The following is a 27,924-nucleotide window of genomic DNA, read 5'->3' as shown; positions in this document are numbered from 1 at the left end:
GACTCAGACTGAGGGACCATGTGGGAGAAAACATTTCTGCTGCTGCTGCACAGTGTGGAAGGTACAAACATGTTTTATTTTTGTGTTGATGCTGTTTTCATTCATGCAACTTTAAGAAGACGTTTTTTAATCTTAACGTAAATTCAAAAAGAATTGCTTCCTACTATGGTGACTACCACTGTCAGCTGAAACAGGCTTTTAAACATGGTGACTTCTTAAAGAAAGAGATGCAGATGTAAACAATCTGTCTGCTGTAAATGAGCAGGCAGCTCAGCTGTAGCAGTTTGGAAGTTTAGAGTTGACAAAATTCTTGTTGAGCATGAATAATAAAAAATGTGACCTGTCATTACATGCAACATATATTTAAGAACAAACTTCTCTTGAACACAGCTGTAACTATCTCAAACAAAACAATCTCAATTTAGCATGAAAATTAAAAAGAAAATTGTTATTGTTGATTAATCAGATGAATCTTTGGGTCAATCGTTTGGTTTATAACATTTTAGAAAATAGTGAAATGCCCTCCCATTTTTCTAAAACCCAAAATAATGTCATCATATTGCTCAACAGTCCAAACATAAAGATTTATTATCACATTTTATTATCACAAAAAAGCAGCAAATCATCAATACTGAGAAGTATCATTATTATTATTATTATTTGGTTTAGATATTATTAAAATTATTTTTAAAAGCAACTTAAAAGTAAACAAGATTGTTATTTACATAAGAACTTAGTTGACGGATCAGATGGCTGATCCACAGAATAATATCAGCAACTCTCCTGATAATTGTTTGTCTATTTACAAAATAAAAATAAAATAAATGGAAACACACTAAATGAGTTTAACAGTCTGTACAACATTCAATCAGTGGACCTTTGATTCAGAAGGAAAAACTCACACACAAAAAAAAACCTCAGAGCTCCACCACCAGGTGGCGCTGTGCTTCATCACAAAATAACCAGAACAACCGTTTTCTGTTGCAGCTGTAGTGGCGTCTCAGTGCTGGCAGGGGGCGACCTTCTCTCAGGCGGTGGTGTCTCCGGCGGTGGAGAGCAGCCGTATCATGCGGATACCCGGTGTGTCGTCGTTGCCGCAGTGCATGGCGGCGTGCTGCGACCTGCCAGGCTACGACCTGGCCTGGCTCTTTGAGGGCCGTTGCTACATCCTGAGCTGCCAGCAGAGGGAGAACTGCCAGCCCAGAGAAAGACCCGGGGCTGACTCGTTCTTGGCCTTCCTGCGGAAGGCGTCCCCGCAGACACTGGTGCTTCAGTCACTGGTGAGAGGAGAGCCATACGGAGGCCGCTGGAGGCCCTTGTCACGGTCCTCTGAGGCCCCCGGGGACCTAAAAGCGCTGAAGGATCTTGCCCTCTTTGACGGGCCCCAGCAGGACTTCCCAGACCCTCGGATGCTGGATGTGGAGTATTCAGAGGGGAGCCAGGAGGAGAGGAGAGCTGGTGGTTCAGAGGCAGAAATGATGACCGATCAGCTGTCTTTGAAGGGAAGAGACGGTTTCAACCAATCAGAGGCAGAGGAAGGTCCAGAAAGGGGGGTGACAGAGAGCAGTACGGCCCACATTAGAGTCTCTTCTGGGGGGAACATCAGCCAGGGAGACGAGGACAGAACCAGGACGACTGATCCTGCTGCTGCAGAGAAAATAGTGAGTGATGAAATGAATCAGCTTAATGACAGAGGCTCCTCTCACGCACACAAGCTCCCCCGCTGGAGTGACTGGTGAATGATCCAGAAGTTTCCAGTCATTATAGTGGTTAATATTTACACTAACTTGATGTCTCACTGTGAGTGATTTTTAATGTTTCATTTTGTTTCATATTTTCAGACCAAAACACAGGGCAGCACTGTTTCTACATCACTGACACCATCAACCACTGACTCCACTCAACAAGATCATATAAGGACTTCAGCTCCCAGTCCAACCACACCCCATTGGCCCAGCAGCACGACCACACAACCAGGTACACCTGACAGTATGATGTCATATTTAACGACCACGTTTTGTAATGATATAAAACTTGTACACATTGTGGCTTTAAAGGTATTCACAAATGCAGACAAAACAAATTATATAACATAAGTATTTATTGTTTTTTAAAGCTGAAATTCCTCCAGAAAGATTTGGTCTGAAGTCTGATTCTAGTTAATAGATAATAATTCACCTGCAGATCGATCTCTGATGATGTCCCCTGGAAACCCTGTAGAACAGATGGTGCCAACAGTTAAACCTGACGCTTCAGTTTCTCCTGAACCAACAACTGGTACTGAACACACACACACACACACACACACACACACACACACACACACACACACACACACACACCAGACCAGTTTCACTAATCACAATGATCTGTTGATGTTAAAGTCCCTAAATGTGGAATATTTTGAACATGGGTTAGTTGGTTTCTGACCTGATTATTCACTGTGTGTTAACTACACAGTTTCCAGATTATTAGCTCAGCCTAGTTAAAATAAGTCAGTCTGACACTACAGTCCTGTAATAATGTTGTAATGTTCAGTTTGTGCTGCTGTTGAACTGAGGGGCGATTTAAATGGACATTCAATAATAGAAACAACAGCACAAACTGAACCCTCTAACCTTCACTAAGGAGGATTGATTACAGGTGCTGTGTTATTACTGCACTGTATTAGTTTTAGGGTTAGGGTTCCTAATAAACTGCTAACTGTGTGTAAGTCTATAATACTGTCTTACAGGAGACTGAACCTAGATCTGCCATAAGTGATCACATCACATCTCTGCCACAGTCACCACTCACACTTAGTCATCATGTTGAACTCACAGCAGCGCAGATTCATTTAAATTTTAGTCTCAGGTCTGACACTCAGTGTCTGGAAACAGGAGTTTTCCCCCAAATAATCCTTTTTATTTTTCTCTTTAATGAGTTTGATTAAAATTTAGCTAATTCTATTCCCTCATATTTCATTTGACTCTTTTTAAATCCTGTTAATATGGATTGCTTTGTATTTTCTTGAGTTGTGCCATGTTGTTTCTAATGTAAAACCCCTTGAAAATATAGAATACATCTTCTAAGTAATAAAGGTTCAAATTAAACAACCAGTTTGTACAGAAGCCGTGAAGGCGAACAAAATTTTCTTTTTACTACAAAAACAGACGGAAACAGGAAAGTTGTGGACCCAGTGAAGTACCAGACTTTCCTGAACCCTTTGTAAAAAGAATATTGTTTTTTTTTCCATTTGCCTTCAGGGCTTCCGTAGATTCCTGTTGTTTACCACAATAATATTCTTGATGCTCCACAGTTATGGTAAAGCTGCTCCACACAGCAGCCAGAGCTCCACCAACCACCACCCACCCCCCAGCCAGAGCCGTGACCTCTGACCCGACCACCACCACCACCACCTCGACTCTCAGCACCAACCCTCCAACCAGGACCACAGCCTCTGCCACAGCTGCTGCTGCGTCTGGTAAATCTATAAATACATCAACAGGTGAAACACTGAAACGAAGCGTCTGTACATTTGGCTGCAGCTCATTCAAAGTTTTATAAATCTGTGAGGTTTAACTCTGAATTTAAAAGCCTGACCATGGATGGGGGCTGCAGTCCGTTTTAGTTTTAAAGCAAAAACCAAGGAATTAAAAAATGAAAAACAAGAACATCCAATTGGAAAATGATTCAATTTGGTGTTTGGAAATTCCCTTTTTTCATTTTTCCTTGTTGAATTGAAGAATGATGAAAGGTAGTCAGGTGGCATGGAAGTAATGGTAAATATTTCAAAATAAAAGCTATGAGGATAGCGTGATCGTTCTATAAACAGTCTAAAATTTTGCAAGCACAGACAGACAGTTTGTTTATATTTGTTTATTTCCCTGGTTTAAAAAAAGGAAACAGGAATACCATGGGTTTGTGGGTTTTTGGGTTTTTGGTTTAAAACGAACTGCCTGAAAGTACACAGACTGCTAACTACAGCACTTTCATCTATGTGTCTCGTGTACAGAACATTACTTCTGTTGTATTGTTTCTGTCATTAATTAATTAACCACGTTTGTCTCTGTTTAATAAACAAATTCAAAGTAAAAGCAGTAGAACATTTTGAATGTACCAAACCACGACTTCTTTCCCTGTTCCTTTATTTAGTAACAGAGGTCAGGGGGTCAAACCGTGGCCCAGTGGCTGTCGTGGGTCCCGACAGGAAGTTGTCTCTGCCGGTCAGCAGCTTGTTGCTCAATGGCAGTGGAAGCACCGACGACCGCGGCATCATAAGCTTCCACTGGGACGCCATCAGGTGGGATACACACACACACACACACACACACACACACACACACACATACAGTGTGTTTCTGACATGTTTGTGTAAGTGATGTGATGAAGACTCACCTGTGGTATTCTCTCATGTTGTTCCAGTGGTCCTCCTGGGTTAAAGCTGGAGGACGGGGACCAGGCTGTAGCTACAGCATCAGGTCTGCGGGTGGGGCGCTACACCTTCAGACTGACGGTCTCTGACCAGGAGGGGGCAACAGACAGCGCCTCACTGACTGTCAGGGTCCAGGGAGGTGGGCGGGTTGACTGTGATGATCTTATACTGTTTTCTGTCGTTTGATAAACTATTGATCAATAATGAAAATAATCTATATTTACAACTGTAAAGAATCCATCCATAATTTTTCTGTCGTCCTTCATCCTGCAGCCAGAAGTCTTCCTCCGGTCGCTCATGCCAGCGGCAGTCACACTCTGACGCTGCCCAACAACTCCCTGGTCCTCCGAGGCTCCGTCACCGACGGAGACCAGACTGAAGTCCACTACCTGTGGGTCAGAGACAGCCAGAGTCCTGCTGCTGGGGTCGGTCCACTGAGACAGGAAATCTGACAGATTAGGTTATACTAGATTACATTCAGTTACATGAGAATTATATTAGAGTAGATTACTGATTAATGTATAAATGTGTATATTATTTTTAAACATTTTCTTCATATTACATCTAAATTTACTAATTTCTTTGAGATGAACTGTGTGTTGTGGAACTTGTTTATTTATTCTCATTATCTGGAAATAAACAAATCTTTCCATCTTTATCTTGGAATAATGGGCCTTAAAAAATCATTAGTAACTATGGCAACAATCTGCAGGATGTGCTGTATGGCTCAGAGACCCAGGCGTCTCTGTACCTTGCCAACCTTGTTGAGGGCACCTACCTGTTCCAGCTGAGGGTGACTGACGCCCAGGGGCGCTCCAACAGTGCCACGGCCACCGTGGAGGTCCGACCAGGTAGAGCAGGAGGACAGACTGTGGGCTGGGGGGAACATACTGTGGTGACAGAGGGAGACAGTGTCTCCAGGGCAGTGAGGTTTGTCCCTTCTGTGTCTCCGTAGAGCCTGGGGGTGGGGAGGAGGTGGAGCTGGAGATGCTGGTGTCGGTGTCTCAGGTCAGTTTGGCTCAGAGGGACACGGTGGTCCGACAACTCGCCGCTCTGCTGCACGTCCTCGACAGCGACATCCAGGTCCGAGCCCTGCAGGGACACTCACACCTCAGGTACTGAACGACTGGTTTACTGACTGGTTTACTGGTTTACTGAAGGACTGACTGGTTTACTGACTGGTTTACTGAAGGACTGACTGGTTCAATGAGTAAAAAGCCAGATTGCTCTTGTGGTAAAAACATTTCTTCACCCAAAGAAAAGCAGAGGTCAGTTTCCTCATACATGATATATAAATATATATAATATACATGATATATGTATATCTATATAATATATAATATTTGATATATATAAAATAAATACTGTAGTATATATATTCTGTATATTATATGTATAATACATGATATATATCATAAATATAATATCATCATCTTGTTCAAGAAATGTTTCAATGTTTCAAGAAGCTGACAGAAGTGAAGTCACGTGTCTGTGTGTTTTGTGCAGCACCGTGTTGCGGTTCTCGGTGTGGGGCCCCTCTGGGCCGCTCTCAGGCTCCAGGTTGGTCGGTCTGCTGAGGAACCAGCTGCTCAGAGAGAAGAGCGACTATCTGCTGTTCAGAGTCCTGAGAGTCGACACCGTCTGTGAGTAACTACTACTGCAGAGACCAGGTCCAGTCCAGATTCTTTCCGGACCAGGTTTACACTGACACACAGAGCAAATTCAGTCCTGCTTCTTCTTCATTTTTTACTCTTCATCCTCGCTTGAATTTTTTTGTCTACAGGTTGAATTGTGCTAAAGTAAAGTCTCCAGACAGTCTCTGTGTGTATTTGATAATTCATTTATCTATTTTAGGTACTTTAAGTTTCTGTCGATAATACTTTTTAAATTCAAAGTTCTCTTACTGGCTTACTGGACTAAAAATAACAAAAAATAAACTTTATTATAGTTTATTTCTTATAGTTTTTAATACTTTAGCAAATATGTCAATTTATTTAATGACTGATACCTTTAATTCATTTGTAAAGAGATTACATTTTGAATTAGGGGCTACAGCTAAAACTAAATTTGCTTCTCATGTCACAATAACCAGAAATTAGGAAAAATCTACTTTCTAACATAAAATGCATGTTTATCTTTGAATGCTAACGTTACTGTGCAGATCCTTCATCATAACATTGTTTTCCTTTTTGTGACCTGGTTGTAATAGAAAAAAACGATACAGATCCAAATAACAAAAATACAGATATACAACACAGAAATCTATTGTCCCCTATTTTATGAAAAAGTGCAAATCAAATACATTTTAGATATTAAAGGACAAAACACCAAAAAAATGAAATGACACATTACTTTACAGTCTTAAGCATCTGAAATATTTCTTGAACATTTTTACTTCCACTTTTATCTCTTCAGCACAAACAGCTTGAGTTCAGATTTTTTTTCTGACATCTCTCTCTCGTCTGTTTTTTTTTTTTTTTGTCCCATGTCCCTTCAGTGTGTTTGCTGCGCTGTTCGGGCCGTGGTCAGTGTGATCCACTCAACAAGGAGTGCACCTGTGACCCCTTCTGGACAGAGAATCTGATCCGTCGTTATCTTGGTGATGGAGAGAGCAACTGTGGTAAGTACAAGCACTAATTATATATTTTATTATTTAAAAAGATTGTAATATTCATATGTTTTGTGAATGAAGCACAAATCTTAAAATGAGCAAATGAGCAAGCATATATTCTCTTTCAACTGAGGACCCCATTCAGTATTACTCCTACACTGTCTGAAAGTGTCTCAGTTCACATCATAAAATGCTGCATCAGATTAGAATAGAAAATATCATGTTTTATAAATCAGTTAAAAGTTATAATAACAGAAAATCTACTTTTCCATGGCACTCAACAGTTGAACCTGACACCTGCTGGGATACAGGTTACATTAGGTTACAATAGAATTAGGTCTGAGTATTAGATTAGTTAAGATTTTTACATTAGAATTAGATAGAATTACAATCCTAATGAAATTCTATCTAGTTCTAATGTTAGATTAAATTAGATCCTATCAATCATATTTGTGGAGGTCACACAGTCAATTAGAGCAAGTACCAGTCACACTTTGCTCTCCTTGTATGTATAAGAGTTATTTATTTTGACACAGCAGGTTTTATCAAACACTAAAATTAATGTTGGGTTCACTCTGCTCGTCCTGTCAGAGTGGAGGGTGCTTTACGTCATCCTGACCAGCTTCATGCTCATGGTCTTCATCCTGTCTGTGAGCTGGACCTTCATCTGCTGCTGCAAGAGGTGAACACACATTTACAGACCATAAGTTTTCCTCCTACTTTATATACATCTCACTTCAGAGTACTAATCCTGCTGTTATCATAGATTATGTATCAGTGTTATCATATATCTGAGCACACTGTCAGGGGCAAGCAAACAGTGGCCTATGGACCAAATCTGGCCCTCCAGCAAAAATATTTGGCCCCCTGATGAAAATTTTCACTCAACATCAATATGTTACGTGTGTGATTGTTCACAGATTTACTGAAGATAACACTGTGAAAACAAGAATCTGCAAATCCCTATAAATATTGTGCTGGATGAAAATAGATGAAGGCCCCATGGTTGAAAAAAATATATACATTTCTGACCTGCACTATGTGTTGGCTGTGTTTAGGAGGAGACAGACCAAAGTGAGGAAGAAAACCAAATATACCATCCTGGACAACATGGATGAACAGGAGAGGGTGGAGCTCAGACCCAAATTCAGTGAGTCACACTTCAGTTACAGCGTCATTGGGTCCAGAGATGGAGAGAGGCCAGAGCTCAAGGATTGGTTCAAATGCAACAATTTCTAATGACACAAACTCTCAGATCGGGCTGTTAAACCTCCTCATGCCTCTCCTCAAGATCTTACACTACAACATCCTAAAATTGACAGAAAGGTCAGTTACTGAGCAACATTTTAGATTTTGAGTCATTACATTTCTCTTCTGCAGTGTTTCAAACCAATCATCTAACAAAAAAACTACTGAAAAATTACAGGCACAGATTAGGAACAACTTTTAACAAGCAGTGCATCCACTTCACGGGCCTGTTGTATGGGTGTGCCAGGAGCTGCTTCATAGTAAAAACCTTTCAGCTTTAAAGAATTTGAAAATGTCAGGAAAGCAGCAAGCCGGTGCTACTGGAGGGTAACCCAAAGCTGCAGGCCTGCTGTAAGTATGATGAATGAATGAATTGGCGAATACAGTATTGGATAGTCATTTTACATGGAATCTCAATCTACACCTTGAATTTGTCTCAGCTTTCAGAATCTTTTATTTAACAAAAAAAAACTACAGCATGAGCACAAGATTTAGATTGGAGGCATGACTAAAATGAAATTTACATTTTATAAGAAGCGAAAAAACGTATTGTTTTTAAATAGAACTTTATTGTCATCGCACCTTTTGTACAATTTATTGCAATTCAAAGTAACTGACAAGCTGCTGATAAAACAGTTCAAGTATTAATGGTAAAACAATCTGAGGCTAATGCACACAAGAAATAAAAATACAGAAGCTGTAGTAATAAAACAAGAAAATAATGATAATAATATGACTATGATGTTTTTACTATGATGTTTTATGCCTTACTATATTATAATGCCTTTGATGTTTTTATCCTATGCTATACTATGAAATTTTTTGACATTTTTATCCCTTATTGTACTATGATGTTTTTTTAACCTATTTTTGCCTACTATGACTAGGGAATCTTCCACTTTTTGGACAAAATGTGAATGGCATCTTCCTGCCTAAGGTAGTCTCAAATGACGTACGGCCAAAGCGTCCATTGGCAATGCAAAGCTCTTGGCATTGGACATCTAGTTGTGTCTACTGGACAATTGCTCTAGATAGCGCTGTTTTTTGTCCATAAAGAAGAAATGTTGTGCAATCCAAAAGGCTGCCAGTTGGACTTACACCCTTACTAATGTCCACGGACGATCATATTGTAGCCCAAAATGTCCCAAAATAGATTCTCGGGCCCTGAATGAAAAACTGATGAAACCATCCACTGACCTTTTTCTGGTCCACGTCGTCCAATAGGGCCCACCTTTGGGGGTCAGGAAGGGTCTACAAGGGTGACTGCCAGTCAAGTTGACAGGCCTGTTTGACAACAAACGTCCATATTTGGCTCAGGTTGGCTGGGTGACTGGACTGCCGATGGTTTGACAGATCCCTGGGCTGTAGTTCAAACTGGGTGGCTCCAAGTGATATTGTACTTGATTAAGCTTTCCAATTTCTCTTGCAATTTACACTCAAAAGGTATTCATAGTGGACAAAAGTGGACAGTCCAATTTAATTACCTTAACATTGGGGCCAGGGTATTTGGAGTGGACAGTGTCCGATGGCAATACCTTTGCATGCGAAGTGTAGGGGCCCATATCTCCAAATTGACAGGGACCAGAGAGCTACAAATTCAACCCTACAACCCCCTCCCTCTAAGAATGTGTCCCTGTGAAAATGAAGCCGATTGGAGAAAAATTATTTTTGTCCATTCTTGTCCAGTTTCCTCTTCTTGGCCTGTGAGGTGAAAAATTCAAGTTGCTCTGATTTGAAAATGCCTTTGTGTACTTAAATAATTTCATGACTTTTTTTGGCTTGGTATACTATGACAAGTTTTTAATACTTTTTATACCTCACTATGCTATGACTTTTTATGCATTACTGAGGTTTTTGTGATTTTTTATACCTTATTATACTATGATAATTTTAATACTTTTCATGCCATATTATACTGTCAAGATTTCATGACTTTTTGTGCATTACAATACTATGACATTTTTGTGACTTTCTATGACTTACTATACTGTGATGAGTTCATGACTTTTTAAGCCTTACCAGGATACCAGGATAGTTTTATGACCTCCTGAACGTACTATGACGTTTTAAGGACTTTTTATGACTTATGATACGGTTATGTATTAATGACTTTTTGTGCCTTACAATACCTACACTATTTTGTGACTTTTTATGCCTTTCTTTACTATGAAGATATTATGACTTATTTTTGCCTTACTATACTTTGACCTTTAATGACTTTATATGCTTTACTATAATGTGATGTTTTCATGACTTTTTCTGCCTTAATATACTGTGATGATTTTATGGCTCTTTATACCTGACTATACTATGACGTTTTCATGACTTTTTATGCCTTGGTATACTATGATGTTTTTATGACTTTTATGACTTATTATACTGTGGCGTTTTTAGGAATTTTTATACCTTATTATACTATGACGATTTTATGACTTTTTATACCTAACTATACTATGACGATTTTATAAATCATTATATTAGGACTTTTTCATGACTTTATATGCCTTAATATACTATGACGATTTTATAAATCATTATATTAGGACATTTTCATGACTTTATATGCCTTAATATACTATGACATTTTTATGCCTTATTATTCTATGACGATTTTTTTCATTTTTATGCCATACTATACTGTGACGTTTTTTTTTTCATTTTTATGCCATACTATACTATGACGGTGTTTCTAATTTTTATTCTATACTATACTGTGACATTTTTTTTCATTTTTATACCATAGTAAACTATGAGGTTTTTTTCATTTTTATGTCATAGTATACTATCACGTTTTTTTCATTTTTATGCCTTACTATACTATGACGTTTTTTTCGTTTTTATACCATGCTATACTGTGACTTAATTTTGCCTAACTATACTATGACTTTTTTTTCATTTTCATGCCTTACTGTACTAAGGCATTTTTTTTTCATTTTTAGCCATACTATACAGTGACGTTTTTTTTTCATTTTTATGCCATACTATACTATGACTTTTTTTTCATTTTCATGCCATACTATACTATGACTTTGTGGTTCATTTTCATGCCATACTATACTATGACGTTTTTTTCGTTTTTATACCATGCTATACTGTGACTTAATTTTGCCTAACTATACTATGACTTTTTTTTCATTTTCATGCCTTACTGTACTAAGGCATTTTTTTTTCATTTTTATGCCATACTATACTGTGCCTTTTTTTGCCTTACTATACTATGACCTTTTTTGTCATTTTTATGCCTTACTGTACTAAGGCATTTTTTTTTCATTTTTATGCCATACTATACTATGACTTTGTGGTTCATTTTCATGCCATACTATACTATGACGTTTTTTTCGTTTTTATACCATGCTATACTGTGACTTAATTTTGCCTTACTATACTATGACCTTTTTTGTCATTTTTATGCCTTACTGTACTAAGGCATTTTTATTTATGTTACAACCAGCTCGTTAGGGGAAAGGGAAGTAACATAAAACCCAAGATGTTAAGGGTTAAATAAAGTCATTTATTAACAAGCAGGCAGGTTAGACAAAAGAGAGGCGGCACAAGAAAACCAGAGCCACCCAATAACGCAATTAACACAAAAGAACACCAGCAGCTAACAAAAGAAAAACAAAACAACAAAACGCCAGCTCTCAAACAGAGCTGCACTTAGCTTTACGCTAGACAGCAACCAAAAAAACAACCCTAGCTCTATCAGAGTTTCACTCGACTCTAAACAGTTATCCACAACCAAAACAATCACTGGTACACAGCGCGGTAGCAAGTCTGCGTACTGGCAACACAGATCGCCCCGAACAAACAAATGACAGCTCTTTTATACGCTGGGTGTAGACGAGAGGTAGGCCCAGCTGATCAGGAGAGATGGCTTGCAGCTGGGGCATCGAAGGTGCGGCGAAAAGGCAGAGCACTGCCAGGAAATCCCGGTGACGTCACGGGTATCCCCTCCCGCAGGGTCAGAAGGTAACAACAGGCGACCAAGACAGAACACAACACAACCACACACAGGGAGAGAAAAAGGTCCCCAGAATACGGCCACAGCCGTAACACCGTACTATACTATGACGTTTTTTTTTCATTTTTATGCCATACTATACTGTAACCTTTTTGCCTTACTATACTATGACTTTTTTTTCATTTTTATGCCTTATTATCATGCGACTTTTTTTTTGCCTTACTATACTATGACGTTTCTTTTCATTTTTATGCCATACTATACTGTGACCTTTTTGCCTTACTATACTATGACTTTTTTTTCATTTTTATGCCTTACTATCCTGTGATTTTTTTTTGCCTTACTATACTATGATGTTTTTTTTCATTTTTATGCCTTACTATCCTGTGATTTTTTTTTGCCTTACTATACTATGACTTTTTTTTCGTTTTTATGCCTTACTATACTGTGACTTTTTTTTCATTTTCATGCCTTACTATACTATGACTTTTTTTTCATTTTTATGCCTTACTATCCTGTGACTTTTTTTTGCCTTGCTATACTATGACTTTTTTTTTCATTTTTATGCCTTACTATACTATGACGTTTTTTTTCATTTTTATGCCATGCTATACTGTGACGTTTCTTTTCATTTTTATGCCTTACTATCCTGCGACTTTTTTTTGGCTTACTATACTATGACATTTTTTTTCATTTTTATGCCATACTATACTATAACGTTTTTTTTCATTTTCTTGCCATACAATACTATGACTTTTTTTCATGTTTATGCCTTACTATGCTGTGATTTTTTTTTTACCTTACTATGCTGTGACTTTTTTTGCCTTACTATATTATGAGGTTTTTTTTTCATTTTTATGCCTTACTATACTATGACGTTTTTTTTCATTTTCATGCCATACAATACTATGACTTTTTTTCATTTTTATGCCTTACTATGCTGTGACTTTTTTTGCCTTACTATGTTATGACGTTTTTTTTTTTCATTTTTATGCCTTACTATACTATGACGTTTTATTTTTATTTTTATGCCATACTATACTATGACTTTTTATTCATTTTTGTGCCTTACTATCCTGTGACTTATTTTTGCCTTACTATACTATGACGTTTTTTTCCTTTTTATTCCATACTATACTATGACTTTTTTTTTCATTTTTATGCCTTACTATGCTATGACTTTTTTTTTCATTTTTATACGCTGTGACTTTTTTTGCCTTACTATATTATGAGGTTTTTTTTTCATTTTTATGCCTTACTATACTATGACGTTTTTTTTCATTTTCATGCCATACAATACTATGACTTTTTTTCATTTTTATGCCTTACTATGCTGTGACTTTTTTTGCCTTACTATGTTATGACGTTTTTTTTTTTCATTTTTATGCCTTACTATACTATGACGTTTTATTTTTATTTTTATGCCATACTATACTATGACTTTTTATTCATTTTTGTGCCTTACTATCCTGTGACTTATTTTTGCCTTACTATACTATGACGTTTTTTTCCTTTTTATTCCATACTATACTATGACGTTCTTTTTCATTTTCATGACAAACTATACTATGACTTTTTTTTTCATTTTTATGCCTTACTATCCTGTGACTTTTTTGCCTTACTATCCTGTGACTTTTTTTTTTATTTTTATGCCATAATACTCTATGACGTTTTTTTTTCATTTTTATGCCATACTATACTATGATGTGTTTTTCATGCTTATGCCTTACTATGCTGTGACTTTTTTTTTGCCTTACTATGCTGTGACTTTTTTTGCCTTACTATATTATGACGTTTTTTTTTTTCATTTTTATGCCTTACTATACTATGACGTTTTTTTCATTTTTATGCCATGCTATACTATGACGTTTTTTTTCATTTTCATGCCATACAATACTATGACTTTTTTTTCATTTTTATGCCTTACTATGCTGTGACTTTTTTTTGCCTTACTATACTATGACTTTTTTTTTCATTTTTATGCCTTACTATGCTGTGACTTTTTTTTTTACCTTACTATGCTGTGACTTTTTTTGCCTTACTATATTATGAGGTTTTTTTTTCATTTTTATGCCTTACTATACTATGACGTTTTTTTTTCATTTTCATGCCATACTATACTATGACTTTTTTTTCATTTTTATGGCCTTCTATACTATGATGTTTTTTTTCATTTTTATGCCTTACTATACTGTGACTTTTTTTTCATTTTCATGCCTTACTATACTGTGACTTTTTTTTTCATTTTTATACCTTACTATCCTGTGATTTTTTTTGCCTTACTATACTATGACTTTTTTTTCATTTTCATGCCATACTATACTATGACTTTTTTTTTCATTTTTATGCCTTACTATCCTGTGACTTTTTTTGCCTTACTATACTATGACTTTTTTTTCATTTTTATGCCTTACTATCCTGTGACTTTTTTTTGCCTTACTATACTATGACTTTTTTTTCATTTTTATGCCTTACTATACTATGACGTTTTTTTTCATTTTTATGCCATACTATCCTGTGACTTTTTTTTGCCTTGCTATACTATAACTTTTTTTTTCATTTTTATGCCATACTATACTATGATGTTTTTTTTCATTTTTATGCCTTACTATACTATGACTTTTTTTCATTTTCATGCCATACTATACTATGACTTTGTTTTCATTTTTATGCCTTACTATCCTGTGACTTTTTTTTGCCTTACTATACTATGAATTTTTTTTCATTTTCATGCAATACTATACTATGCCGTTTTTTTTCATTTTTATTCCATATTATACTATGACTTTTTTTTTCATTTTTATGCCTTACTATCCTGTGACTTTTTTTTGCTTTACTATACTATGACTTTTTTTTAATTTTTATGCCTTACTATACTATGACTTTTTTTTTCATTTTTATGCCTTACTATCCTGTGACTTTTTTTTGCTTTACTATACTATGACTTTTTTTTAATTTTTATGCCTTACTATACTATGACTTTTTTTTTCATTTTTATGCCTTACTATCCTGTGACTTTTTTTTGCTTTACTATACTATGACTTTTTTTTAATTTTTATGCCTTACTATACTATGACTTTTTTTTTCATTTTTATGCCTTACTATCCTGTGACTTTTTTTTGCTTTACTATACTATGACTTTTTTTTAATTTTTATGCCTTACTATACTATGACTTTTTTTTTCATTTTTATGCCTTACTATCCTGTGACTTTTTTTTGCTTTACTATACTATGACTTTTTTTTCATTTTTATGCCTTACTATACTATGACTTTTTTTTCATTTTTATGCCATACTATACTATGATGTTTTTTTTCATTTTTATGCCTTACTATACTATGACTTTTTTTTAATTTTCATGCCATATTATACTATGACTTTTTTTTCATTTTCATGCCTTGCTATACTGTGACTTTTTTTGCCTTACTATACTATGACTTTTTTTTCATTTTTATGCCTTACTATACTATGACTTTTTTTTTCATTTTTATGCCATACTTTCTTGTGACTTTTTTTTGCCTTACTATACTATGACTTTTTTTTCATTTTTTTGCCTTACTATACTATGACTTTTTTTTTTCATTTTTATTCCATACTATACTATGACGGTCTTTTTCATTTTCATGTCATACTATACTATGACTTTTTTTTCATTTTTATGCCTTACTATACTGTGACTTTTTTTTCATTTTCATGCCTTACTATCCTGTGACTTTTTTTTGCCTTACTATACTATGACGTTTTTTTTCATTTTTATGCCATGCTATACTATGACGTTCTTTTTCATTTTCCTGCCGTACTATACTATGACATTTTTTTTCATTTTTATGCCATACTATACTATGACTTTTTTTCATTTTTATGCCTTACTATACTGTGACTTTTTTGCCTTACTATACTATTACTTTTTTTTGGATTTTTATGCCATAATATTCTTTGACGGTTTTTTTACATTTTTATTTCATACTATACTACGACGTTTTTTTTCATTTTCATGCCATACTATACTATGACATTCTTTTTCATTTTCATGCCATACTATACTATGACTTTTTTTTCATTTTTATGCCATACTATACTATGATGTTTTTTTTCATTTTTATGCCTTACTATACTGTGACTTTCTTTTCATTTTCATGCCATACTATACTATGACTTTTTTTTCATTTTTATGCCTTACTATCCTGTGACTTCTTTTTCCTTGCTATACTATGACTTTTTTTTCATTTTTATGCCTTACTATCCTATGACCTTTTTTTGCCTTACTATACTATGACTTTTTTTCATTTTCATGCAATACTATACTATGATGTTTTTTTTTCATTTTTATGCCTTACTATACTGTGACTTTTTTTGCCTTACTATACTGACTTTTTTTTTCATTTTTATGCCTTAATATACTATGACGTTTTTTTTCGTTTTTATGCCATGCTATCCTGTGACTTTTTTTGCCTTACTATACTATGACGTTTTTTTCATTTTTATGCCTTACTATACTATGACTTTTATTTTCATTTTTATGCCATACTACACTATGACGTTTTTTTTTTTCATTTTTATTCCATACTATACTATGACCTTTTTTTTCATTTTTATGCCTTACTATACTATGACTTTTATTTTCATTTTTATGCCATACTACACTATGACGTTTTTTTTTTTCATTTTTATTCCATACTATACTATGACCTTTTTTTTCATTTTTATGCCTTACTATACTATGACTTTTATTTTCATTTTTATGCCATACTACACTATGACGTTTTTTTTTTTCATTTTTATTCCATACTATACTATGACCTTTTTTTTCATTTTTATGCCTTACTATACTATGACTTTTATTTTCATTTTTATGCCATACTATACTATGACTTTTTTTTCATCTTCATACCGTACTATACTATGACTTTTTTTCCATTTTTATGCCTGACTATCCTGTGACTTTTTTTTTTTGCCTTACTATACTATGACTTCATTTTCATTGTTATGCCATACTATACTATTATGTTTTTTTTCATTTTTATGCCTTACTATACTATGCCTTTTTTTTCATTTTCATCCTTACTATCCTGTGACTTTTTTTTGCCTTACTATACTATGACTTTTTTTTCATTTTCATGCAATACTATACTATGACTTTTTTTTCATTTTATGCCTTACTATCCTGTGACTTTTTTTTGCCTTACTATACTATGACTTTTTTTTCATTTTTATGCCTTACTATACTATGACGTTTTTTTTTCTTTTTTATGCCTTACTATACTATGACGTTTTTTTTCATTTTTATGCCATGCTATACTATGACGTTCTTTTTCATTTTCCTGCTATACTATACTATGACGTTTTTTTACATTTTTATGCCTTACTATACTGTGACTTTTTTGCCTTACTATACGATTACTTTTTTTTTCATTTTTATGCCATACTACTCTAGGATGTTTTTTTTTCATTTTTATTCCATACTATACTATGACGTTCTTTTTCATTTTCATGCCATACTATACTATGACTTTTTTTTCATTTTTATGCCATGCTATACTATGACGTTTTATTCATTTTCATGCCTTCCCATACTATGACGTTTTTTTTCATTTTTATGCCATGCTATACTATGACGTTTTATTCATTTTCATGCCTTCCCATACTATGACGTTTTTTTTCATTTTTATGCCATGCTATACTATGACGTTTTATTCATTTTCATGCCTTCCCATACTATGACGTTTTTTTTCATTTTTATGCCATGCTATACTATGACGTTTTATTCATTTTCATGCCTTCCCATACTATGACGTTTTTTTTCATTTTTATGCCATGCTATACTATGACGTTTTATTCATTTTCATGCCTTACCATACTATGACGTTTTTTTTCATTTTCATGCCATACTATACTATTACTTTTTTTTAAATTTTTATGCCTTACTATACTGTGACTTTTGCCTTACTATACCGTGACGTTTTTGCCTTACTATACTATGACGTTCTTTTTCATTTTCCTGCCATACTATACTATGACTTTTTTTTCATTTTCATGCCTTACTATCCTGTGACTTTTTTTTGCCTTACTATACTATGACGTTCTTTTTCATTTTCATGCCATACTATACTATGACGTTCTTTTTCATTTTCCTGCCATACTATACTATGACTTTTTTTCATTTTTACGCCTTGCTATGCTGTGACTTTTTTTGCCTTACTATACTGTGACGTTTTTTTTCATTTTCATGCCATACTATACTATGACTTTTTTTCATTTTTATGCCTTACTTTCCTGTGACTTTTTTTTGCCTTACTATACTATGACTTTTTTTCATTTTTATGCCATACTATACTATGACTTTTTTTTCATTTNATTTTTATACTATGACTTTTTTTTCATTTTTATGCCATACTATACTATGACGTTCTTTTTCATTTTCATGCCATACTGTACTATGACGTTCTTTTTCATTTTCCTGCCATACTATACTATGACTTTTTTTCATTTTTATGCCTTACTGTACTGTGACTTTTTTTTGCCTAACTATAATGTGACTTTTTTTGCCTTACTATACTATGACGTTTTTTTTCATTTTTATGCCATTTTATACTATGACTTTTTTTTTCATTTTTATGCCTTACTATCCTGTGCCTTTTATTTGCCTTACTATACTATGACTTTTTTTTCATTTTTATGCTTTACTATACTATGACTTTTTTTTTCATTTTTATGCCTTACTATCCTGTGCCTTTTATTTGCCTTACTATACTATGACTTTTTTTTCATTTTTATGCTTTACTATACTATGACTTTTTTTTTCATTTTTATGCCTTACTATCCTGTGCCTTTTATTTGCCTTACTATACTATGACTTTTTTTTCATTTTTATGCTTTACTATACTATGACTTTTTTTTTCATTTTTATGCCTTACTATCCTGTGCCTTTTATTTGCCTTACTATACTATGACTTTTTTTTCATTTTTATGCTTTACTATACTATGACTTTTTTTTTCATTTTTATGCCTTACTATCCTGTGCCTTTTATTTGCCTTACTATACTATGACTTTTTTTTCATTTTTATGCTTTACTATACTATGACTTTTTTTTTCATTTTTATGCCTTACTATCCTGTGCCTTTTATTTGCCTTACTATACTATGACTTTTTTTTCATTTTTATGCTTTACTATACTATGACTTTTTTTTTCATTTTTATGCCTTACTATCCTGTGCCTTTTATTTGCCTTACTATACTATGACTTTTTTTTCATTTTTATGCTTTACTATACTATGACTTTTTTTTTCATTTTTATGCCTTACTATCCTGTGCCTTTTATTTGCCTTACTATACTATGACTTTTTTTTCATTTTTATGCTTTACTATACTATGACTTTTTTTTTCATTTTTATGCCTTACTATCCTGTGCCTTTTATTTGCCTTACTATACTATGACTTTTTTTTCATTTTTATGCTTTACTATACTATGACTTTTTTTTTCATTTTTATGCCTTACTATCCTGTGCCTTTTATTTGCCTTACTATACTATGACTTTTTTTTCATTTTTATGCTTTACTATACTATGACTTTTTTTTTCATTTTTATGCCTTACTATCCTGTGCCTTTTATTTGCCTTACTATACTATGACTTTTTTTTCATTTTTATGCTTTACTATACTATGACTTTTTTTTTCATTTTTATGCCTTACTATCCTGTGCCTTTTATTTGCCTTACTATACTATGACTTTTTTTTCATTTTTATGCTTTACTATACTATGACTTTTTTTTTCATTTTTATGCCTTACTATCCTGTGCCTTTTATTTGCCTTACTATACTATGACTTTTTTTTCATTTTTATGCTTTACTATACTATGACTTTTTTTTTCATTTTTATGCCTTACTATCCTGTGCCTTTTATTTGCCTTACTATACTATGACTTTTTTTTCATTTTTATGCTTTACTATACTATGACTTTTTTTTTCATTTTTATGCCTTACTATCCTGTGCCTTTTATTTGCCTTACTATACTATGACTTTTTTTTCATTTTTATGCTTTACTATACTATGACTTTTTTTTTCATTTTTATGCCTTACTATCCTGTGCCTTTTATTTGCCTTACTATACTATGACTTTTTTTTCATTTTTATGCTTTACTATACTATGACTTTTTTTTTCATTTTTATGCCATGCTATACTATGACGTTCTTTTTTGCATTTTCCTGCCACAGTATACTGTGACTATTTTTTGCCTTACTAAACTATGACGGTTTTTTTCATTTTTATGCCTTACTATACTGTGACTTTTTTTGCCTTACTATACTATGACCTTTTTTTCATTTTTATGCCTTACTATCCTGTGACTTTTTTTTGCCTTACTATACTATGACGTTTTTTTTCATTTTCATGCCATACTATAGTATGACTTTTTTTCATTTGTTATGCCTTACTATGCTGTTACTTTTTTTGCCATACTATACTATGACGTTCTTTTTCATTTTCCTGCCATACTATACTGTGACTTTTTTTCGTTTTTATACCTTACTGTACTGTGACTTTTTTTTGCCTTACTATACTATGACGTTTTTTTTAATATTTATGCCATACTATACTATGACGTTTTTTTTCAATTTCATGCCATACTATACTATGACTTTTTTTTCATTTTTATGCCTTACTATATTGTGACTTTTTTTGCCTTACTATACTATGACGTTTTTTTTTCATTTTTATGCCATACTATACTATGACGTTTTTTTTCATTTTCATGCCATACTATACTATGACTTTTTTCATTTTTATGCCTTACTATACTGTGACTATTTTTTGCCTTACTGTACTATGACTTTTTTTGCCTTACTATATTATGACGTTTTTTTTTCATTTTTATGCCATACTATACTATGATGTTTTTTTTCATTTTTATGCCTTACTATACTGTGACTTTTTTTTGCCTTACTATACTATGACGTTCTTTTGCATTTTCCTGCCATAGTATACTGTGACTATTTTTTGCCTTACTATACTATGACGGTTGTTTTCATTTTTATGCCTTACTATGCTGTGACTTTTTTTGCCTTACTATACTGTATCTTTTTTTGTCATTTTTATGCCATACTATACTATGAACTTTGTTTCATTTTTATGCCTTACTATGCTGTGACTTTTTTTGCCTTACTATACTATGACGTTTTTTGTCATTTTTATGCCATACTATACTATGACCTTTGTTTCATTTTTATGCCTTACTATGCTGTGACTTTTTTTGCCTTACTATACTATGACGTTTTTTGTCATTTTTATGCCATACTATACTATGACCTTTGTTTCATTTTTATGCCTTACTATGCTGTGACTTTTTTTGCCTTACTATACTATGACGTTTTTTGTCATTTTTATGCCATACTATACTATGACTTTTTTTTTCATTTTCATGCCTTACTATACTAAGACATTTTTATTTATGTTACAACCAGCTCGTTAGGGGAAAGGGAAATAACATAAAACCTAAGATGTTAAGGGTTAAATAAAGTCATTTATTAACAAAAGCAAGCAGGTTAGACAAAAGAGAGGCGGCACAAGAAAACCAGAGCCACCCAATAACGCAATTAACACAAAAGAACACCAGCAGCTAACAAAAGAAAAACAAAACAACAAATCGCCAGCTCTCAAACAGAGCTGCATTTAGCTTTACGCTAGACAGCAACCAAAAAAACAACCCTAGCTCTCACAGAGTTTCACTCGACTCTAAACAGTTATGCACAACCAAAACAATCACTGGTACACAGCGCGGTGGCGAGTCTGCGTACTGGCAACACAGATCGCCCCGAACAAACAAATGACAGCTCTTTTATACGCTGGGTGAAGACGAGAGGCGGGCCCAGCTGATCAGGAGAGATGGCTTGCAGCTGGAGCATCGAAGGTGCGGCGAAAAGGCGGAGCACTGCCAGGAAATCCCGGTGACGTCACGGGCATCCCCTCCCGCAGGGTCAGAAGGCAAAGACAGGCGACCGAGACAGAACACAACACAACCACACACAGGAAGAGAAAAAGGTCCCCAGAATACGGCCACAGCCGTAACACCATACTATACTATGACGTTTTTTTTTCATTTTTATGCCATACTATACTATGACCTTTTTTTCATTTTTACGCCTTACTATCCTGCGACTTTTTTTTGCCTTACAATACTATGACATTTTTTTTTATTTTTATGCCATACTATACTATGACGTTTTTTTTTTCATTTTGATTCCATACTATACTATGACGTTCTTTTTCATTTTCATGCCATACTATACTATGACATTCTTTTTCATTTTCATGCCATACTATAATATGACTTTTTTTTCATTTTTATGCTATACTATACTATGATGTTTTTTTTCATTTTTATGCCTTACTATACTGTGACTTTTTTTTCATTTTCATGCCATACTATATTATGACTTTTTTTTCANTCCCCTCCCGCAGGGTCAGAAGGCAAAGACAGGCGACCGAGACAGAACACAACACAACCACACACAGGAAGAGAAAAAGGTCCCCAGAATACGGCCACAGCCGTAACACCATACTATACTATGACGTTTTTTTTTCATTTTTATGCCATACTATACTATGACCTTTTTTTCATTTTTACGCCTTACTATCCTGCGACTTTTTTTTGCCTTACAATACTATGACATTTTTTTTTATTTTTATGCCATACTATACTATGACGTTTTTTTTTTCATTTTGATTCCATACTATACTATGACGTTCTTTTTCATTTTCATGCCATACTATACTATGACATTCTTTTTCATTTTCATGCCATACTATAATATGACTTTTTTTTCATTTTTATGCTATACTATACTATGATGTTTTTTTTCATTTTTATGCCTTACTATACTGTGACTTTTTTTTCATTTTCATGCCATACTATATTATGACTTTTTTTTCATTTTTATGCCTTACTATCCTGTGACCTTTTTTTGCCTTACTATACTATGACGTTTTTTTTCATTTTTATGCCATACTATACTATGACTTTTTTTCATTTTTATGCCTTACTATACTGTGACTTTTTCTTGCCTTACTGTACTATGACCTTTTTTTCATTTTTATGCCATACTATACTATGACTTTTTTTCATTTTTATGCCTTACTATACTGTGACTTTTTCTTGCCTTACTGTACTATGACCTTTTTTTCATTTTTATGCCATACTATACTATGACTTTTTTTCATTTTTATGCCTTACTATACTGTGACTTTTTCTTGCCTTACTGTACTATGACCTTTTTTTCATTTTTATGCCATACTATACTATGACTTTTTTTCATTTTTATGCCTTACTATACTGTGACTTTTTCTTGCCTTACTGTACTATGACCTTTTTTTCATTTTTATGCCATACTATACTATGACTTTTTTTCATTTTTATGCCTTACTATACTGTGACTTTTTCTTGCCTTACTGTACTATGACCTTTTTTTCATTTTTATGCCATACTATACTATGACTTTTTTTCATTTTTATGCCTTACTATACTGTGACTTTTTCTTGCCTTACTGTACTATGACCTTTTTTTCATTTTTATGCCATACTATACTATGACTTTTTTTCATTTTTATGCCTTACTATACTGTGACTTTTTCTTGCCTTACTGTACTATGACCTTTTTTTCATTTTTATGCCATACTATACTATGACTTTTTTTCATTTTTATGCCTTACTATACTGTGACTTTTTCTTGCCTTACTGTACTATGACCTTTTTTTCATTTTTATGCCATACTATACTATGACTTTTTTTCATTTTTATGCCTTACTATACTGTGACTTTTTCTTGCCTTACTGTACTATGACCTTTTTTTCATTTTTATGCCATACTATACTATGACTTTTTTTCATTTTTATGCCTTACTATACTGTGACTTTTTCTTGCCTTACTGTACTATGACCTTTTTTTCATTTTTATGCCATACTATACTATGACTTTTTTTCATTTTTATGCCTTACTATACTGTGACTTTTTCTTGCCTTACTGTACTATGACCTTTTTTTCATTTTTATGCCATACTATACTATGACTTTTTTTCATTTTTATGCCTTACTATACTGTGACATTTTTTTGCCTTACTGTACTATGACCTTTTTTTCATTTTTATGCCATACTATACAATGACTTTTTTTTCATTTTTTTGCCATATTATACTATGACGTTTTTTTTCATTTTTATGCCATACTATACAATGACTTTTTTTTCATTTTTATCCCTTACTTTCCTGTGACTTTTTTTTGCCTTACTATATTATAACGTTTTTATTCATTTTTATGCCATACTATACAATGACTTTTTTTTCATTTTTATCCCTTACTTTCCTGTGACTTTTTTTTGCCTTACTATATTATAACGTTTTTATTCATTTTTATGCCATACTATACAATGACTTTTTTTTCATTTTTATCCCTTACTTTCCTGTGACTTTTTTTTGCCTTACTATATTATAACGTTTTTATTCATTTTTATGCCATACTATACAATGACTTTTTTTTCATTTTTATCCCTTACTTTCCTGTGACTTTTTTTTGCCTTACTATATTATAACGTTTTTATTCATTTTTATGCCATACTATACAATGACTTTTTTTTCATTTTTATCCCTTACTTTCCTGTGACTTTTTTTTGCCTTACTATATTATAACGTTTTTATTCATTTTTATGCCATACTATACAATGACTTTTTTTTCATTTTCATGCCATACTATACTATGACTTTTTTTATTTTTATGCCTTACTATACTGTGACTTTTTTTTGCCTTACTATATTATAACGTTTTTATTCATTTTTATGCCATATTATACTATGACGTTTTTTTTTCATTTTTATGCCATACTATACTATGACTTTTTTTTTCATTTTCATACCATACTATACTATGAATTTTTTTTTCATTTTTATGCCTTACTATACTGTCACTTTTTTTGCCTTACTATACTATGACGTTTTTTTTAATTTTTATGCCATACTATACTATGACTTTTTTTTCATTTTTTTGCCATATTATACTATGACGTTTTTTTTTCATTTTTATCCCTTACTATACTGTGACTTTTTTTGCCTCACTATACTATGACTTTTTTTCATTTTTATGCCTTACTATACTGTGACTTTTTTCTGCCTTACTATACTATGACGTTCTTTTTCATTTTTATGCCATACTATGACGTTTTTATTTTTATTTTTATGCCTTACTGTACTAAGACGTTTTTTATTCATTTTCATGCCATATTATACTATGACTTTTTTTGCCTTACTATACTATGACTTTTTTTTTCATTTTTATTCCATACTATGACGTTTTTTTATTTTTATGCCATACTATGACGTTTTTTTATTTTTATGCCTTACTATACTATAACAATTTTTTTCATATTATTATTTCATTTCATTTCATTTATTCACACAAAGCAAATTGAGATTTAGGCCGAAAAATAACTAAAAAGCAATTAACACAAGAAAGGCCACAGTTGCCATCAGGTCTGCTAAGAACGCAGCATCACTGACAACACCGACATCCAGAGGTTGAACAAAGTGTGCAGCCAGAGAGAGCGACATGAATGAATGGGGACGCCTTTATGATGTGCACCAGGCCCATGTGTAGCACCTCAGGTTGATCCTGATCCCTCCATTTAGCACCTGAGAAGGGAAACAAAAAAAAGGAACAGGGACACCTTGTGCCCAGGTGGAGGGTCAACATTTTTATGTCATTTCATGCCTATCTGTACTATGACATTTTTATGCATTACTATAATGTTTTTTGACGTTTTTGTGCCCTATTATACTACAACGTTTTAATGCCTTATTATACTATGATGAGTTCATGACTTTTTGTGCTTCACTATACCGTGATGATTTTATGACTCTTTATACCTGACTATACTATGACGTTTTTTTATGACTTTTTATGGTTATTATTCTATAATTTTTTTATGACTTTTTATACTTTTCTATACTATGGCGATTTTATGACTTTCTATGCCTTCCAATACTATGACGTTTTTATGCCTTACTATAATATGACATTTTCAAGCCTTGTTATACTATGACATTTTCAAGCCTTGTTATACTATGACGTCCTTACAACTCGTTATGCCTTACTATACTATGACTTTTTATGAGTTTTTATGACTTTTATACCTTATTATACTATTCCGATATTATGACATTTTTATATCTCTTATACTATGATATTTTTCTTTACTTTACGCCGTACTATGCTATGACTTTTTCATGCCTTAGTATAGTACAAAGTTTTAATGCTTTACTATGACATTTTTTGACCTTTTTATGCCTTACCTCACTTACATTTATTTATGGTTTTATGGCGTTTTTATGCCTTACTATACTATGACATTTTTCAACATTTTCATGCCTCACTTTTCTATGAAGTTTTTTTTCATTTTTATGCCCTATTATACTGACGTTGTATGATTTCTTACACGATTTTATGACTTTTTATGACTTATTATACTGTGACTTTATTGAAACTTTTTATGCCTTACTATACTTGCACTTTAGTATACTATGACGTTTTTGTGACTTTTTATAGTTATTATACTATAACGATTTTATGACTTCTTATACTTTTCTATACTATGACAATTTTATGACTTTGTATGCCTTGAAATACTATGACGTTTTTATGCCTTATTATACTTACTTTTATACTATGACATTTACTTGACATTCTATGCTTTATTATACTTTTAGATTTTATGCCTTACTATACTATGACTAAAATAGAACTTCAGATCAAAAGCACAGAAGTATGACAGTATGTGTGTAGTATTTTCAGAATTTAACACTTCCTCTTTGCAGGCATCAAACACCGCAGCACAGAGCATAACTCCAGCCTGATGATGTCGGAGTCGGAGCTGGACAGCGATCAGGACACCATTTTCAGTCGGGACCGACCCATACGCAGCAGGAACCGGCTCAACGCCCAGGCCGCCCGCAATGGAAATGCCTTTGGATGATGGGAAAACTGACCTCCTGGTAACATAGAATGGACCCATCTGGGATGTTTGCACTCTGGCAGCCACAAGTGGCAGGGAGAGATAAGGCTTCTTAAAGGTTAAAGGACTTCAACCTGTGCCATGAGTTTCAGGGTCAGACTCTTTTGAAGGACATGAGGACTAAAGGCCAGGAGGACAAACTTACCTCTCCTTAAACAGGATGTACAGGTGGGAACATCCAAACTTTTGCAAAATGATGCGATATTTAGAGGACACTTTGGAATGGGATGATTTTTGAATCCTGCACTGAAAGACAAAGACAAAAACTCATCAAAAGTCATAATCTCCAGAGCTAGATGAGAAGATAGTAGCATTCCGTACAGAGATGGGTCCAGGACGGGATCAGCCTAGCCTAGGGCAATGACTGGATGCAGGGGGAAACTGCTCGCCCAGCACAGTCAATAGAGAAAATATCCACCTTCTAACAATGCAGACTCTTTCTGATTTACATGTTGCATCTTGTTAGCTAACAAGCTAGACACTGGTCTATCAATGAGAGGGACTGGAGGTGATGACATAGAAGCTAACTTTAACATAACTCTGATTGTGTCCCCGAAATCTAACTTAAAAAAAAAAAAAAATTAAAAAAAAAGCTGAATCTTAGGAGCTAGATGCTAACTGAAAGCTGTCAGACTTAAAAACA

The 27,924-nt window shown here is 33.6% G+C and overlaps 1 protein-coding gene across 1 annotated transcript; it reads left to right on the top strand.

Moving 5' to 3' along the window:
* Nucleotides 1–18: 18 nt before the first annotated feature.
* LOC111233685 (dyslexia-associated protein KIAA0319-like) lies at nt 19–27,242 on the top strand. The gene is made up of 15 exons (XM_022761558.1): nt 19–61; nt 988–1,661; nt 1,842–1,977; nt 2,185–2,277; nt 3,299–3,463; nt 4,135–4,282; nt 4,405–4,553; nt 4,688–4,839; nt 5,127–5,265; nt 5,370–5,529; nt 5,921–6,057; nt 6,912–7,034; nt 7,617–7,709; nt 8,074–8,175; nt 27,085–27,242. The coding sequence occupies exons 1-15, from the start codon at nt 19–21 to the stop codon at nt 27,240–27,242; spliced, it is 2,472 nt and encodes an 823-aa protein (XP_022617279.1).
* Nucleotides 27,243–27,924: the final 682 nt, after the last annotated feature.

Source organism: Seriola dumerili, unplaced genomic scaffold (genome assembly GCF_002260705.1).
Source record: "Seriola dumerili isolate Sdu_G_001 unplaced genomic scaffold, Sdu_1.0 BDQW01000415.1, whole genome shotgun sequence".
NCBI classification, from domain to species: domain Eukaryota; kingdom Metazoa; phylum Chordata; class Actinopteri; order Carangiformes; family Carangidae; genus Seriola; species Seriola dumerili.
Note: the sequence above shows the minus strand (reverse complement) of the source record. Positions and strands in the feature narration are given on the sequence as shown.